Raw genomic sequence first — 18493 nt, 5'->3', positions numbered from 1 at the left:
ATTTGTGTTCAAACTGAGGTCAGAAAACTTTAATTCAGACCCCAAAGTTTAATAACATATTTATGGTCCCAAAAATGAGTGTTATGGTTTTCACAGAGGACAGGTAGATCTGCTATCACTGGACTTAGCCAATGTTACAGCTCTCTGTTTAATTATCTTTGAAAATACATGTGAAGGTTTGAAAATTGCACCTGGAGCCATTTGTCCAAATGCATCTTGCATAAAATTCTTATAAAGTCTACAGATTTTAGCTCAGAATTGCTGGCCAGGTACAGGACCGGGGCATATGTGATTCTTAGCAGGGGAAATGCGGGAGGGAAAGGGAAAATGTGTAATTGGGGGTGGTTTACGTTGGACATGTGGAAGAGTTTCTTCAGAGAAAGGGAGACAAGACATTGGAATGGGCCGCCCAGGGAGGTGACGGTGGAGTCACCATTCCTGGAGGCGTTTAAGGAAAACCTGGATGTGGGTCTAGTTACATGGTGATGATGGTTCACGGGCTGGACTCGATGGTCTCAGAGATCGCTCCCAGCCTAATTGATGCTGTGAAATTTAATCTTTTCAACAACGCTACCAAGCGACGAAGCATCCCTAGCTTGCAGCGCGAGGTGGGAATTTTTCTGGACTGCGCCGCATGCAGAGGAGCCTCACTCGGTAACTCTGTACGGGTGAGGCTTTCCGGAGCAGAGAATGGCTCGGAAGGCTATAGCGAAGGCGCTCCGTCGCTCCGGGCTGGGGCCCGGCCGGCGCGGGGCTGCGGGGCCGCTCCGGCCCTCACGCACTGCGGGCGGGGGGAGGGGCGCCCGCCTTCCCGGCCCAGAGTGTGCATGTCCGAGTGACGCATTGCAGGTACGAACCCGCCAATCAGCGCCCTCCTTACGGAGTCCCCACACTCCTCGGCATTTTTTCCTAAAATCCTCTTCCGCCCAGAGAAATAGTCCCTATGGCCGGTCCCCGCCCCCCTTCTCTCCCTCCCGCCCCGTTTCATAAGCGTTGCTTGCCCCTGTTTCCCGCACCTCGCTCCTTGCCGCGCCGGGGCTCTGGGGCAGAAGGAGCGGCGCTGGGGGTGCGGGGTGCCCCGCCGAGCAGAGTGCCAGGAGCCGGGACTCGTTTCGCAATCCCCTTCGCTGGCGGGGGAAGGGGAGGGGGAGGGAGCGGCGCGGAGCGATCCGGGCGGTGAGGCGGTTTATGAGGCGCCACCGGCGGGCGGGCAGGACTCAGTGTGAGGCGAGCCGTGCAGCGGGAAAGTCGCGCAGCGTGCGCCCCGTGCAGCCCTCAGCTCCCACCGCACCCCGCAGCCAGGCCGGGCCATCATGGTGAGTCCCTGGGCATGGAGCAGCCGCGGGGTTCGGCGGGCGCCGCTGCGGTGCGGTGCGGAGGGATGGGGGCGGTTGAGTTCGGTGCGGATGGGGGGCGGGGGAGGGGGGGGTGTTGGCCGCTGTGGGGCGAGGTCGCCTGCAGAAGGGCGTGAGGAGGGATGAAGCTGTCCCTCGCGGCGGCCGGCGGGCTCGGGCCGGGGCGGAGGGTCCCGCTCGGAGGCGCCGTTTGCGTGGGAGGAAGTGGCGGTGGCGGCGGGTCCCGCCCGGGTCCCTTTCCCGCCCTGGGGCGTTGGTGTGGATTCAAATCCAAACGGCCCCTGGGTCGGCGGGAGCGCCGTGAGGCGGCGCCGGGCGGTGCCGGGGGGCGCGGCGGATAGCGGTTCCTCCTGGGAGGGGACCCGCGGTCTTGGGAGGAGGGGGGAAAGGAGCTTGCCACGATGGCACTGGCTCTGCTTTCTTATCGCTTCCTCCCTCCCTGCTCTCGGCGTGTGCGGCTGAATGAGGCAGCCTAAGTTGTCCGGCTCGCTAGCGAGGTGTGCTGCGCCTGGTCATAATAAGGCACTGCGGAGCCCAGCAGCTTCTGAGCAGCATGATGATGAGGGGCAGGCTGTGCCTCACTGCACCATCGCCCTCCTCGCTAGACCTGTTGTCAGTCCGCGTTGGAGCCCCTGTCGATTCCGTGGTAGCGCCATGCTGTTGGTGGCTCTGTTGGACAAGGGATTATTTATGAGGTTGTTTTTTTTGTTGTTTTTTTTTTTTGTTTTTTTTAACAATTTTTGCTTCCCGTTTTGGTCATTGCAGAGGACAGTTCTGCGTTTTTAATATTACTAGCGATGAGTTTAGAACTGTAATCCACTGTCGAAATAGAACGCATTTTGTGAAGTCGGAGAATGGTTTCAAATTCAGTCTAAAGGATGTGAATTTAGCGTTTGTTGGTTTTTTAAAATTAAAACAAGCGGCTACCGAGGAACGTACTAAAAGGAGCAATTCTGTTGCAAAAGCAGCATTGACCACTTAGTGCTATCTCTGCATTAAGGGAAGATGCAGTAGAGTGTAATTGTCTTTTCATTCATTTTATTATTCTGAGGAATCAAATGACTGTCAGCTCATCATGTTTAAGGTGAACGATGGCTTCTTAACATTTTGGGTTGTTTGAAATGCTGCCTCTGGGCTTGGTGACTAGAAGCCTGAATTTATTCTTTAGTTTAAATTGTGGACTTATACAGCTAACCATCCTTAAAGCGAGGTGGGGGGAAAAACTGCAATGAATATAGCAACAAAAGACTTGCTGCATTTTGTCATCATCTGTGCAGAACCAAAAATGGAGTATATTCACGCAAGGTCTGTGCAAAAATGGGTGTGTCCGGGAGGCACAGTGACACTTTGAATGTGGTTATAGTTCATCCTAACAGACCAGACTGGCTCAACCTGTGGCCGTCCAGTGTTGCCCATGCTAGATAAGGCAGAATGATTTGCTCCCAACACAAGCTAACCTACCATAAAGCTAATTTTAGTCGATATAGTCTAGTCCGGTTGTTCTTTCGTTAGTCCTGCCAGAACAGAAGTGTCCCTTCAGATGCGATGCCTGCGAAGTACGCCGAGGAGCTCAGTTTCGGAGGGAGCAGTGTCACCTGCGCTGCCGCTCGCTGGCAGCTCTCCTCCGCTGGGCAGCGTTCGCGGGCGCTGCGGAGGAGCTCCCAGGCTGGTTACTGCATAGCGGCTGTGATGGAGCTCTACCTCTAGAGGCTGCGTGTGCCGCGGAAACAGCCGCGCACACAGCGGCTTTCCTGCGAGGTTCGGCTCTTTGTCAGGCCCTCCGCACAGTCTGGGCGTGGGGGGATGGGAGCTATTGCAGTGAAAATGAAAGTGCTGCAATGTGAATCGCAGAAAGCCGCGTCAAAGCTGTGATGGCATCAAATGAGGGTTTCGGGTGGGTCTCGGCCGCAGTAAGGGCATGTCAGCCCTTCGGCAGGGGCGCCTCGCAGTCAGCGTTTGACCGCCTGGAAGCTGTCTGCACGGGTGAAGTGTGCACGCTGTCACGCGTGTGGTGCGCCATTATCCAGAGCTCCGGGAGGCCCCTCCAGGAAGGCCACGGTGGCCTGTAAGCGGCAGGCATGGTTCAGGCGGATAGCCTCCACCTAGGTGGCACGGCGGGCAGGGAGCTGGCAGGGAGCTGGCTCCGCCTTTTGCTGCTGTTGCGCAGCAGCGCCTGCAGAGCCCAGCACTGCAGAGTACAGATAGTGTTTGTTCAACCTTGCCCCACCTCCCTGCTTATCTTTCAACTGCTCCATACCTGTGCCTTCTAATAAGCTTTGTGCTCTTCTAAACACTGCACCTCTTACTAGCATTGTCAGAGCTCATCCAAATTCATGGTTAGGATGAATTAAGTTGCTGAAAGAGTTTCTCTTTATAAAGAAGGAAGAGTTTGGGAATGCTTAACAACTTACATACTGCTATGTCACGTTTCCACATAAAATTGTTTATATAAAACAGTATGTGACTCAACTTGGTAACGCATAAGTATTGACCTAAATAAACTAGGTTTTTACTGCTTAAATCTGATCTACAGTTTTCTGTGGACATAAATATCTTATGGAGATGTAGCACATTCTCTTCACTCAAACAATAAAAATGTAAATAGCATGCAAAGGTATGAGTCTGTGTTAATGATACTCTCCAGACAAGTGAAATTTTGTTAGGCTTCTGCTAAGTGACCAGCAGAACACTTCTGTCCCGAAGCTTAGTTTTGAATTGGTTATGTTCTCAGCAGTACTGCTGCCATGCTAGTCTTTCTTAACAAAAAGTGGAACCTACATGGGAATACTTCCTACAGCAGAAATTATTCTGTAGCTGCCAATACCCATTGTCTGCTGCTTTAGAAATTCATCAGTAGTATGGTCTTAATTCTTAAAGAAGGTGAGCCCCAGCCAGTCTGTGGCCTTTATCTTGGGCTGTTGCTTTAGTGTGTGCACACGGGGTTTTGTAAACAGTTCAGCATGTGTGCAACTGCTGAAGCAGCCACCTTCATTTCTGTTACAGAAAGAATAACCAGCAGTTGGTAACTTAAGTGTTTCCACGCAGTATAAAAAATGTAATTGAAATTGGCAAAGTAAAAGTTGACAAGTATTGTAAATACATTTTTCTAAGTCTTTCCCTGACAGGTGCTAATGTGGAGAGAGAATTTGGTGGGCATAGTTAATGGCAGAAAAAAATTCAGTCAGTATTACAGTAATTACAAAAAGGTTGCTGCTTAAATGGTCACAACAGGAAAAAAAGCTGAAAAAGCATTGGTGTATTTCAGCAGTGAATATATCTTTTCTGTATTTTACTGTTTTTTACGCTTCAGTAAAGGGTTCAGGAAGTTTCCCTGAAGGAGATGTCACCTTGTTACTGCAACTCAACTCAAGCTATCCAGAATTTGTTTGAAGAATCAGCTGATTTGAGAACCTAGGGGAGAGTGTTTCTGCAATCCTCAAACATCTTTGTGTTCTTTCAAGAGCAAAGTTCATTTTGGGTTTGGCCTGAAAGATGGATGGTTTTCATTGCTATCAAATCTTATGGATTCAAAACTGGTGAGAGGAGAATGAGGTGTACACTGGAGCTTACCCAACTTTTGCAGAAATTGTCTTAGACTGCAAAACCTTCCTCTGTTGTCCCTGTTACCTTATGCTGACCAAGTCAATGTAGACAAAGGGCTGAAAAAACTATAGATGGACTGTATGTCACTGAAATTGCCCGTTTGGACTGAAGCTGGTATCTTGTCTTTTACAGCCAGGTCTTGCACATGAAGTTTCATGTAAATCAAGGGATGATTTAATTCTAGTGAAGAGTATGTTTTTCTGTTTTAGCTAGGCTGCCTTAAATTTGGCATTTGGAGGTTCCTGCTGCATTACTGAGACATAAAGTGCTTAGTGCTGAAGCTACCAAGTGTGCTGTGTAAATGAGTTTTTAAAACCAGTCTGTGGTTTTAAAGGGACCTGTGTGCCTTGAGCTTGCTAGCACTGCTTGGATTATTGATTGATACGTGTGGGATAGTGCAGGGTCTGGAGAGGATAATGGGCTGCCAGTTCTTAATTAGCAAGCAATCCTGATGACTTTTGAGCTTTATTAGAACTATTCTAGAATGCCACAAATCAGTACTGAAGAGCAGCTACCATACTCAGAGACCTCTACAAGTCTGTCTTATCTTGCCTTGAACTTTTGCTACAAATATAATCATATTCTCTTTTATTACAGGCTGATCAACTGACAGAAGAGCAGATTGCAGGTGAGGTTTTTGTGTTTTGCTCCTACCTGGCGCATCTCTTAATCCAGTAACAGTCTGTGTTACACAATATATTTCTCTTTCTTAGCTACTAAAGTAGTATGGTGGAATGTTTTAATTTGTCACCTAATTTTTAAAGGCTTATCTTCTGTAAAAGCACCGTGGATATAATGAATTATAGTTGTGTAGTTAATATAGTTAAACAATCCTCACAGCTTTTCTGGCTAGTAGGCTGGTGATTCTTCTTCTCTCATGACTACAGAATTGTCCCGAGTGCAGACTGAAATGGGGAGTGTGGCGCAGGGGATGACAACAAATCTGGTGAGGGCTTGGAATCTGCAGTGCCTTTTTAATAGAAGGCAAAAATATTTTACTTTGCTGTCTCCTGTCAGCAGAGATGTTTGAGTGGCTCTTGTTGATGACAGCAGAGACTGGCTTCATGATGACAACTCTTGATATTCCGTATTTGGAACTGTGTTGTGTGTGTGCTGTTCTGATGGTCTGGCACTTGCTCTGAAAGGCTTAAATAAATATGCATCTGTTATATCTTGGTATTGGCCCCTAGAAATGGGTAATGTGCACTGGCAGCCATTTACTAAGGGCAAAAACTTGTGGTTATGTCCTATTCATGAAGGCTGCACAAACTTACTTGTCTCATTGCCTTCAGTAGGTTGATCTTCAGTAATAGGTGGGGCTTAAAGCTGGTAATAATACAGAATTCAGCTTTGCCATAGATGTTCAAGAACTTAATGATTTTGATCTGACAAGTATATAGTGTTAATACTGGAAAGTCTTAATGTGCATAACTGTCCTGTGAAATTACTGTAGAGGATGTTAGGGTTCTGCTTATCTAATAGTACCAGGTCAAGCATAAAAAGAACAGCCTCTGAGATACTACTGTTTAGTTATGGTGTAGCTCTTGAAGACACTGTATTAAACAGAAGTGTCATTATGAGCCGGTTTGTTTTTGCCATAATTGCCAAATCTGAAGTGTTAAGAACATTCTTCTGTAGCTTTTAGACTTTAGAAGCTTGCTTTTACTCAAAGGAGACTAATTATGGTTTTGTGGAAAGTCCTTAGTCTATTTACTGGTTGCCATGGTAGTGTCTTACAAGTAAGCACAAGCCAAATTTAGTTCAACTTCAGTTTGGTTTTTTTTTTGGGAACTGGCCTACATAGCATAAGGGTTTTGTGACCAGTTTAGTTAGAGCAGGCTTTATCAATTGTCGCTGCTGTCTTCCCAATAATGGTTCATTGTTCCACTTGTTAATTGTAGAAGCTTTATTAGTGGATGTAGCTAATTATGGAAAATAATCAGGAAGCTTATTAACACTACCTTGGGATTAGTGTTAATTTTAGCTATTCAGTAATGATCATATACTCCTCAGAGGCAAAAGTAAGTATTGATGAGCCTGTCATACTGGAATAGAGGCTTTCAGCTGCATGGAAGGATTAAAAGTATATCTTAGTAGCCAGCGTGAAAAGGCCTGCCACTTTATGGGCAATGTTTTGTTAAGCAAATGTATTAGCAAGTAAACCATGAACCTCAGACGTGAAGACCTAAGCCCACTGGTGGTGTGTGAAGGAATCATTCTCAGTACTGCTTAGGAAAGCTTGTCTCTGCTTAGTTTTGCTGTTGGAGGCCAGTGGTCTTGCACAGGAAGACTCTTAGAGGTACAGTTTAAGTGTTTTACAGAGACTGGCTAGAAAAACTTGAGCCACCACTGTTCTAATTGTGCTTCCCTGGAGATCTGTAGTGTTTGGTTTGAAGGCAGATGTAGGAAATGGTACTGCATGGTAGAGGCAACAGTACCTTGCCATGAGGACCTCAGTACTTAAAGCAGCCACTTCCCCAGGGCTTAAATCCTTCCCCCTCTGCTGTGAAGCATCACAATACAGTTGTTAAAGGTTCCAGATGGCATTTCCTGTGGAACACATTGATCACACAGGATGAAGCTTCTTGTCAGTGTAGGTAGGGGTGAAAACCTTTCCAGATTTTGTTGAAATGAAAGACTGATATTGAAAGCCAAGTAACTACAGAATGGTAATACTGGCTGCAGTTTCATTCAGTAAGAATTGAAATTGCTAAGTGTGCAAAGGGAGTGGCTCTCCCTTTGGTTAAGTGTTGTATTACAAGGGTAATGGGGTCAGGACTACCTGGGTGGTCAGATGGCAGAGCAGCCTGAAGATGCTTTTGTCCCAAAGCCAGCTGGTCAAGTGAGCCATCCTTCCCCTGGTCTTCAGAGTTCTAAATGGGCTCTGTGTACAAGCAGGCCTATGCATGGTGTTCACTGTGCTGTTCCTTTTGTGTGTTGTGGTTCTCTGTTGGGGATTTGGCTGCAACAGGGATTTAAAATTTGTCATAGTAGAAATAGACTTGTTTAAGTACTGAGGTCCTGGTAGCTGTGAAGAGAACAATTGCCATTCTCCTATAAAAGTTCCAGACATAGCTGGCTAAATTGTGTAGCAGTGGATGAGGTAGTCCTGGTTCACTGAACATATTAGGTCACTGAAGGCTGCCACTTCATTTGAAAAGGTGTTGTGGTGCACAGATGCCTAAGGAGCTATGATTAAAAGAACTTCTGAGCTAGGTTGTTAGAATTCATATTGCTGGATTAGCATGTCTTTCATGGGGCGTGGAAGTAGTTTTTTTCTTGGGATGCAGGATGCTTTTCAGAAGGGTGGAAAGGCTGAAACCTTGTAGCTTTAGCAGAGAATTTTCATTTGCAGTTTGGTGTGGAGAAGTATGGAATAAAGAGGATTTGCTTCACATGCTATATGGAATCAAGGTGTTTTAAATATGCAAGGTATGTTTATAACCTTATGTTGCAGAATTGAGTTACTCACTAAACTTCAGTATTTCATAGGTGACTTCACTAGCCATGGCTGCAAATCCTCCAAAGCTATGCTAGGTTGTTCTTGTTCTAATCTAAACTGCAACTGTGTATGTTGTCACTCCTTTGTTCTAATTACTGGAGGTGGTTCCTAGAAGTTGTTAGAGAGGTATGTTAATGGTGTTCTTAACTTGATTCAGCAGTAAGCAGGAATATGCTGCTAATCTTCAACTGGCTTTATTTTCTTTATGATTTATAGCTGATTGCTTCTTAACCTATTGCAGTTGGAGTATAAGAAGGGTAGAGTTGTCCTTGGAATGGTTCCTTCCAGGTGTTATGCATACACCACTCAAACGCCCATGTTACAGAAAGCAAGTCTTTGAGTTTTGTATATGAATCGAGTACTACCCTTTCTAAGCAGGGTCACTGCAGTACTGTGAAGTCTGCTTTACATTTGGGTTAGTGATGGTTGACTGTCACATGAAGGATGAAGTGGTTAACAGCTAAACATTTTGAATAATACTTGAGCACTTGACTCTTCATGAAGGGTCAACTTTGCCCTTTTGAGGTTCTTCCATGATAGACTGAACATCTCTGCTAGGATTGACTGAAAAGCATTTTCTTCCCTGGTATAGGAGCTTAGCCCTAAAAAGCCTGTTTGTTGCCTCCAAGATAACTGAAGTTAGCCCCCCAAGACCATTTGGAAGGAACTGTAGGTACAGGTTGTATCTGCTTGATTCTGCTTTGTGTTTTATACATATTGGCTTGAAACTGTTTCTACTGGTCCTGTGGTAGCCTTGCACTGATTCTGATGGGCTAAACAGTGGGAGTTGGCTCTTGGAACACTTCAGACTTAAATGCTGAAGAGTTTAGAGTAGAGTACCATAGACCCATGGAGTGGGTCTATGGTATTTGACTGTGTAACTCTGGTGTTGTAGCTGCATTCATGAACTATAAAAACACCTATTTTTATAGTTGAATTTTTAACACTTGCCAGCTTGTACTCGCCTCAAGAGTTTCAGAGTATGAAGTAAAGGCTTATTCAGGTCATGTGAAAACATAACTTCTACTGTGACTAATTCTGGCCTGGGAAGCCCACCATCTGGAAAGCTGGCTGCATGAAAATGTTGAAAAAAACAATTATTGGAAATATTTCTGATGCAGGGAGTACCCTTGAGCTGACAAGTTGTCCAGAGCCATGATCTCTCAGACTGTTTGAAAGCTGTAAAGGGATCTAAAGTCTGCAAGGGAATAGACAAGATGCTCATGCTTAAATGTGTGTGTACGAGCTGCCACAGTCCAGTGAACTAGTTTAAGGTCTGTGGCCAAAGACAGATGGCATGGATTAAAACCAACTCCCATTTTTGGACTGGACAATTAAGCATGTTATGCTTGTATTAATATTCCTGGCTACAATACAGCCATTGTAGGGGGTTAAGAGGTAGTGTTGAAAGATAGCAAAGCAGTCTTAGAACTAGTCAGAAACATTCCTGTGAAGGCTGTTTCAGGATATAGTAGGGCTGAAGCAGTTTGGTAAGCACCTTTTCAGGACTGAAGACTCCAGTGACTTTCCTCCTTGAACAATTGTGGTAGCATACAATGTTCAGACATCTGTGTCCAAAGGAAGTGGCTTATATTGAGAAACTTGGGTGTAGTTTGGTCTGATAATACCTTTTTCCGTTGACTCATCTCCTCTATTAGTAATAAAAGTGCTATTAAGCTGTAGCATATGTACTTTTAAAGTACCATTTTCAATTTTCTCATAGCAATTCCATATTATTTTATTTTGAGATGCAATTCCTACCAAGGATGTGGGTCATTGTAGTTGCAGACAGCTATTTCAGCTCCATATTAGGAGCCCTTATTCAAGATAGAGAGTAACAAACATCTGAGTCTTTTGAAAATGGATGACCTTCCATCCTAATTTAGGTCAACATGTGGTTCATCAGTAGACTGGTGGGTGTGTTTTCAGATGCTGCTGCTGCCATATTGCCATTGCAATTATAGCAGGCTGAGCAGTATACCAACATTTTCTTAAATTGAAATAAAATTTTGTAACTTGCAGCAATCAGTAGCAGTGAATTTTTTGTTAACATTTCAAAGGTTGAGGGATTACCTTTTTTTTTTTTGTACAGAATTCAAAGAAGCTTTTTCACTATTTGACAAGGATGGTGATGGTACTATAACTACAAAGGAGTTGGGGACAGTGATGAGATCACTTGGTCAAAACCCCACAGAAGCAGAGCTACAGGATATGATCAATGAAGTAGATGCTGATGGTAAGAACTTTACTAATAAGTAATTTAATAAAGTGACTAAACCATGTTTTTCTAACAAAGGTTTTTCAACCTTTCAGGCAATGGCACAATTGACTTTCCAGAATTTCTGACAATGATGGCAAGAAAAATGAAAGACACAGATAGTGAAGAAGAAATTAGAGAAGCGTTCCGTGTCTTTGACAAGGTACTGTAACGTCTACCTGGAATATTTCTGTTAAGAAAACTTGGTGTGATTGTAATGTGTTTTCTCACAGATCTGAGGGGTATCTGCAGTCCTGTCACAGAGAGCCTCTAGGTTGGCCAATCACCCTAAAGCTCAACCTCCTGTGGTGGTATGGGAAAGCCAGAGGAGTTGTCAGGATAGTCACAAGTGACACGATTTAAAGTACTGCTTGCTGTGATACTGAAATACTAAGAGGCTAAAATTACTCAGCTTACTTAAGATGTACCTTGGACCTGAAAACATGATGTGAGGTGCCTTGTGGGGTGGGGAGGAAAACAGTTGAGTTAGTGTACACTAGTACTTCAATATTCAATTTCCCAACCAGTGCTGGAATATGTAAAAGTAATCTCTGAAGTCCTTGTGGCTTTATGCTGGAGTCCCATGAAACAGGCAAATCAGATCAGTGCTTCTGTTCTAAGAAATCACCACTTGAACCAGAGTCACATGATTTAATAGGCATCCATCACCTAAGAAGTTGCAATAGGTGCCAATTGCATTGTTCATAGTTTAAAAATGTGTCAGAGTAGGACAGTCAAAGACTATAAGATAATATTACAATGCCCAAAGACATTGGACAATGCTGAAGATACGCTTACAGCTCTCATTTACCTTGTGCAAATTCTGGTGATTAAGGCTGTGCTAACTTCTTAATGTTCAATTTGCCCTGCAATGTTCCTAAGTTATAGTTAAGTCATTAGGCCTGAGGCAAGTTTATTCCAGTGTTCCTTTTTCTCCTCTCAGGATGGTAATGGTTACATTAGTGCTGCAGAGCTCCGTCATGTGATGACAAATCTGGGGGAGAAGCTAACAGATGAAGAAGTTGATGAAATGATTAGGGAAGCAGACATTGATGGTGATGGTCAAGTAAACTATGAAGGTAAGGAGTTGTTAATTGATTCTTTTTGTGTAGCACTTCTCATGCTTGTTCTTGTGAGTGCTGATAGCCGCCCCAAGGTTAAATAGGGCAGCGTTCAGACAAGTTCATTGGAACACACAGTGTTCCTTTAAGCTAATGTTCAATTAGTATGTACATTGTGTACCTCTCAATGGGTTTAAGTTTGAGTGTTATTGCTGCCTTTGTGCCAAAGGCAAAAAAAGGACTACTCAGCTGTACAGTGTAAGAATTAACTTTGTAAATCTAATGATGCCTAATGACCACTAGAATAAGCAAGTTGTCAAGAGATGTTCATGTACTGTTTGTGCCGTCATGTTAACTAATGAATGTTGATCTGACCTGTAGGATGTCGCTCATTTGTCATGAGTGCTTTTAAAATTACTTGTTAATCAAAAAGGGAAAGCCTCTAAAAATACGCAGAAATTTCAAGACCTTCAGAAGGTACTTTAAATACATTTATTTCACATAAATCAGCTGCAACAGTAATTTATTTCTATTTCTTCCTTTCTTCCTGACATTGAACCATGAATGAAGTCATGCAAAGAGTTCCTTTAGACTGTTGTTTGCAGCTGAGACACACTAAGCTCGTTTTCATTTTGACTTTTTGAACATGTTACAGAAAATACCTATGGTATTTTCAGATACTATCTGTGCTGTTTCTGAGGTGTAGGTATGTGTCCCTTTGAGGCCTTTTTCATTGTGGCCTAAGCATATGCAGAAATCTGAGTGAAAAGAAATTTTTATGTACAAGGCTGCTGCTTTATCTCACTGTGTTTGAGTAGGCTGTTCGGACACTGGCACTAGAGAGGGTCTGTGTCCCTATTGTTCCCAGTTGCTCTTTCAAGCCTTAAGCAACCAGTTAACTCCTTTTAGGTTCCGGGCTTCCTGTCATTATTGTACCTGAAACTATGTTTCAGCAAGATGAATGAAGGATCCTATTTTGTGGGTTCTAACTTGGAATGGTTTAGGACTAAGCATTGAATCAGTTGCTTAAAGCCAGCCAGGCAAAATAAAATAGTAAGACTTAACTATTCCCCTCTGGAAAATAAAAGCTCAGACCAACACAATGTCTGCCTGTACACTTAGTTATTTGTTTGTCACTTCAGTGTGATTTGTAGTGATCTTTTAGTCATTCTTTGATATCTTGTCCCCATCTGTAAGTCTGTGGGCATAGGACCCTGTAATATTTTATCTTGGAAGGAAGGCTGTTCACTGTGCCCCAGTTCACTGAGGCACCAACTTTTATGGAAAAATAAAGGCCTTTTGCCATTAAAAATAGGAGTTTAGGTGTGATTATTGGAAAAGTGGACTGTCTGTCTTGAAGATGCTTTTTTGAGTGTAACTGAAAATGCAGTTTTAAAACAATATTCAGCACTAGTAAGGCCATTTCTCAGATCTTGCAATTCAGATGTTTTTCCTTCAAATAACTTATGCAACTCTTTCCTTTTACAGAGTTTGTACAAATGATGACAGCGAAGTGAAGACGTTGTACAGAATGTGTTAAATTTCTTGTACAAAATTGTTTATTTGCCTTTTCTCTGTTTGTAACTTATCTGTAAAAGGTTTTTCCCTTACTGTCAAAAGATTATGCATGTATAGTAATTAGAAGGCCATTCCTCCATGTTTTTCTCCTTTATCTTACTGTCATTGTTCTGATTTTTGGAAAATTGATCTAAGTAACAAATGTTGCATGTGGCTTACTCTGGATATTTAAGCCCTTCTGCACATCTAAGTTAGATGAAGTTGGTTAACAGAGGGAACATCTGGATTGTCTATTAAAAAAGTAGCTTTCTCTAGGAAACTTAGGTATGACTGGTGTGACAAGTTACATAAAGTAAGCCAGGGTTTACCATGCATTAGCAGATCCTTAGTTAAAGCAACATGCTGGTTCTCGTTCTCGAGTACATAGTTTTTCCTAGAGGAGTTTTTTCCCCTTTCTTTGATGGGAGGATAAGGACTCTTGCAGCTTAACTGCAGGATAAAATGACATGAATAGCATATATTATGTGGCTAATGCACTGTAAATTCATTCTCCTGGCTTACTTCACAGTAACTTGTTTGTGGCCATACCTGTAACATGTTGTTGAAATGTGGAGTCTTAACGTTGTAGACGATTGACAGTCAACAATATGAAACTTAAGTTGCACTAATGCAAAACGGGTGATTTATCCAGGTACTCGTACACAAGTTTTTTTTGTACTGCTGGTCCTGTGCCAGAAAACATTTTCTCCTCTTGTTACTATGCTTTTTAAACTTTGTTTAGCCACTTATTTTCAAAAAAATCTGCTTATGGCACGATTTGCCTCAAATCCATTCCAAGTTGTATATTTGTTTTCCAATAAAAAATTACAATTTACCCATACTGTTTCAATGTATCCTTGAATTATTTACAGGAATTGTTCAATGCAGTTGCTGCTCTGTGTTTCAGTATGTAGCAGTTTGGTTTGCTTATGCAATGGATTGGCTGTCTTAAAATAGCTTGGAAGGTGAAAACTTAGTCCTTAAACTCTGGCCCTTAATAGTATTGTTGACTTGAAGAAGCTTTCTTACTAGTAGTTTAAAATGTATTTTACAGTCTTGTGTGGAGCTTGGTGCTTCAATAAACTTACCTTAGTGACTGGCTATGCCCACTATCTGTAGACATTGTGAACTGGATGTTGACCTAGTTCAATAGTTGACCTAAAATTAAAATTCCTTGTTCAGACAACTAAACCTGTTTGCTTTCTTTTAATTATTTTGGAGTTTATTCCCTGTCAGTTGCTATGTTGGGGTAACTTAGTCTCACACTTGGGCTTTTCTGAAACTGCCATATCTGAGTTGCCATTCAGAATGCAGTCAGCTCAAAGTACAGAAGGAAAACATTCTCTTACTTGTTTGTTAGTGAGCATGACTGTGCTTCTAGCACTAGTTTTTTTTCAAGGTTTCATTTTTTTTAAAAAACAGAAGACAAACCTGGTTTCTACTAAGGATGAATCCAAGAACTCAGAAGAATGCCAGAGGCTGCTTGTGCCCATTGCTTCTCTACTCTCCTGGCAACAACTGTCTTGACTGTACATATGCTGCATGGTTATCTTGTTTGGGGATTTTGCTGGCCCTTAAAGCATTGGCCTCTGCCTCTGGGTACCCTCACTGGTCCCAGCTGAGCAGTTACCTAATGTTTTAAAACTGTTCCAGTCATCTTTGATGTATTTATAAATGCAGTGAGCATCTAAAATTATGACAGCTGTTCAATCCAAATTCAGGAGCACTTAATCAAGTGTTTATGGTCACTGATCTTAAAGCTCTGCTCTCTGAGGACTATGAACAGCTCTATTGGTTTTCCGGAGAAGGCTTGTCAAAAGTGCATTGATAGCCAGCATCAGAATTCCTTAGAACTGCTGTTTGTGTGCTGGCAGTCTGACTCAGGAAACTTACGCAGTCTAAATTTCCTAGCAAGTTCGGATTTGCCTTCTAGAAAGTAAGTGATGAAACTGACACTTCCTGCCCAGTCTTCATCCTGTGCTTCTAAGAGCTTGGGGCAAGACATACTTAGGATGACACAGGTTGAGAGTTTTCCAGAACCATCAGGACAACCATTTGAGATTCTGAATTGCTGGAGTATTCCATGTCTCATTTTTATAGGTAAGTAATGCAAACAGGGATCTGACAAAAATTTTTGGTTTAGCCAGTCTGGTGCCTTGACTTTCAGTGGGCTGGGAATCACAACCCATTTGATCTTCTGCTACAGCTCAGCATGCACGTGAAAACGTCTAAGGTGAAAAGGGAAAGACCTTCTCCACTGGGATATCACAATATCCCAATATTCTGAGTTTTAAGGGACCCACAAGGATCATGAAAGACTGCCTTAGCCAAGAGAATTGCCTTTGGTAAGATGAATGTGTCAGAAGGCCACTTTTATTTACAGTCACTTACTTTACCTGTTCCCTGCTTTTTTCTTTTGTTTAGGGTGAGTGTCCATGTTGCTGTTATGTAAATGAAATGCCTGATTTCTAGGTCAGTAATTGAAGTCTTACAGATCTGTTTACTTAATTCTTTAACTGCGGGATGGGAGTGGTAGATTTGAGTACTTTCTGCTAATGAAATAATGTCTTCCGAGACAGGGTAAGTCAAGTGTGGTGGAAGCTAATGGCATTGGTCACGAACCTTTTGGCTGAGGTGTGCTTGCAGGTGTTTCTGCAATTGTGAAACAGGCCTTGGGTCATTCTAGGCAGTTTTCTGGATATATGTGGGGTGTGTGTGTAGGAACACTTTGACATTTTCAAGTTCAGCTTCTGATAGCTTTACAAGAGACAATTCATCATCCTGTCAAATAGCATGGAGGTTCTCATGTTCTGTTCCAGCTAAAACAAAAGCCTTTGTGGCATAACAGTGCAGTAAAACAGCTGGTGGTGTTTTAGTCTGAACTGGACATTGAGGTGGGAGATCTTGGGCCTGAAGACTTCTCCCTGTGTAGGCCTAGGGTGATATCCTACTGATCCCTGATAGGAGGGAATGAAGACAAATTAATCTTACTAGCACCACTGGCAAGGGGAGATGGGCATAGACTTGAAAATACTCTCTTTGAAAGGACAAAACACTTTTACAGTAAGTGGTAAGACACAGATGTGGAATCTGTGCAGATTGATGACCCAGCTAATGATATGCTGGACAAATGTCTCCATCAGATTCTGCTTTGAGCAGGGAGTTGGGCTAGGTGATCTCAAGAGGTTTGTGCCAAGCTAAATGATTCCCAGAAGTGGTCCTGCTGGCTTCCTGGGCTTGCTGTTGTGTCCAACCCTACCTTCACCTGGTGATCCTTCTAGTGAAAGGGGATGAACAATTGCATGCCACAGCCTGGTAAGTTTTAGAGCAGGTCTCTAACTCACCCTAGTAGTGTTAGGAATCACCAGGCAGGACTAAAACTACCTCAAGGTTACAGGTGAGCCATCCTGAAAAAGCTGCTCATAATCACTTGTGGCTGTGGAGTTTTGATGGGGGAAATACATGGCTGATGAGTAATAGTAGTTGCTGGTCAATTTGCAGCGTGTTAGGATAACATTTAATAAATTAATGACAGCTAATGGCTAAAGGAGAAGGTTAGTGAGGATTAAGGGCCTGCTAATAAGATCAGTCTTATTATTTGGGTGATACTCTAGCTTAGAAGGTAGATGAGCAGGTAATGCAGGAGTGCAGCTGATGGCCCTGCTGTAGGCAATACACACTGGGCTGTTCTGGCTTTCAGCTGCTGGCCTCTAAAGATTCTGCTCTCAGGCTAAGGCAGCTGCCTCTGCTGCTCTGGCACGGTGGGCCATCCTTGGAAATTGTTCTCCAGTAACCTGGGTACAACGAGTAGTAAAATTATTGCTTTCCTGCATTTATGTGTGTCACTTGTATGACTATCCTGTGTTTATTGGACTCAGTCCAGCTGAGAGAAAAACTGGTTTGTTAACCGTTGAGTAACTAAGGGGAGTTCCCATAATCTCCTTGCTGGCCATTTCCAGTGGTGGTGGGTGGGAAATACTAGAGACACTTGAAAATTTCTCCTTCAAATACTGCTTTTAAAAATGGCTTTTCTATGGAAGTCTTCATGCTGTAATGGACAGCTAAGGAAGTTTAATTCCATTTCTTAAATCAGACTTCTCAGTTAAAACCATTCTGCAAAGCTTCTGTAAAATTGAGTCTTGAAACGTAATCTTTTTTTTTTTACCAATCTTTTTTTACCAATTAGAATAGTAGGTATTTGAGATGGCAATGTATATTAATATTCTGGAGGATGCAATGTGAGTATAAAGAAAAATGTAATCTTCAACCAAAAGGGACAATTGGTTGAAGATTACAACTTGTGTACGACATTTTATACCTATGCTTGACAGAACCTTGGAAAGGAGGTTGAATTGTCTTTGGGACAGAGAAAGAGATGACGGAGAATTTGAGATCTCTTTTCTATTTATACCTACCTTTATCACTAGTACAGATTTGTGATTGGAATGAGGAGAACTAGCTTATATCTGCCCCAGTTCCTGGCTTTGAAAAAAAGGTCTCTCCTACAAGAATAGATAGCTTGTCAGGTTATCTATTTACTCTGTTTTTGAAGAATTCAGTTGTTGATAGCTGTGTATACACAAAAAAAAAAGGGGTTTTAGGACTTACACTAAGTTTGTGAAGAAAATACAGCAATTACTGGAGTAGGGATGAGGACGTTGGTTGTCCAGTTTCCTGTAAGGGCAAGTCTTGATGTCATAGTGTCACCATTGGATGATGTAAAATAGCATTGAAATAGTTGACTCCCTTCTAGCTGCTCGGAAAAATAATTCCTATGGCTTTTCCAAATATGAACTATGGAGAAGAGAGCATTTATTTCAGTGTCCTGAACTTGAGAGTCCTGAGATGCAGTTCAAGAAATTGTGCAAAGATCAACTGGGACACCTTCAGACACAGAAGATTCAGTAAAGATGACTTTAACGGTAATAGCCTAAAGATGAGGCGTATTCCCTGCACAACTTGGGTGATGTGGCACAATAGCTCCTGATGACGTTATTGAGAGTTTCAGCTTCAAGCTGTTGAAGAATGGGTCTGCTTTTTACTGGGTGCTGTATGTCTGCAGAGTAGCAGATAGTTCCTGCCCCAAGATCCTGCCATTCAAACAGGATGTCATGCAGTGTTCTGCAGTGACTGCGCACTGATGCTTGGCTTTTTCAGG

The 18493-nt window shown here is 43.0% G+C and overlaps 1 protein-coding gene across 1 annotated transcript; it reads left to right on the top strand.

The window, feature by feature from the left end:
- Positions 1-1178: 1178 nt before the first annotated feature.
- CALM2 (calmodulin 2) lies at positions 1179-14526 on the top strand. Its single transcript, NM_001198599.1, is given in 6 exon segments — positions 1179-1316; positions 5556-5586; positions 10553-10696; positions 10774-10880; positions 11661-11796; positions 13267-14526. Coding segments are annotated over 6 exon segments (450 nt in total). The 5' UTR covers positions 1179-1313; the 3' UTR covers positions 13296-14526.
- Positions 14527-18493: the final 3967 nt, after the last annotated feature.

The sequence above is a fragment of the Taeniopygia guttata genome, chromosome 3 (assembly GCF_048771995.1).
Source record: "Taeniopygia guttata chromosome 3, bTaeGut7.mat, whole genome shotgun sequence".
NCBI lineage: Eukaryota > Metazoa > Chordata > Aves > Passeriformes > Estrildidae > Taeniopygia > Taeniopygia guttata.
Note: the sequence above shows the minus strand (reverse complement) of the source record. Positions and strands in the feature narration are given on the sequence as shown.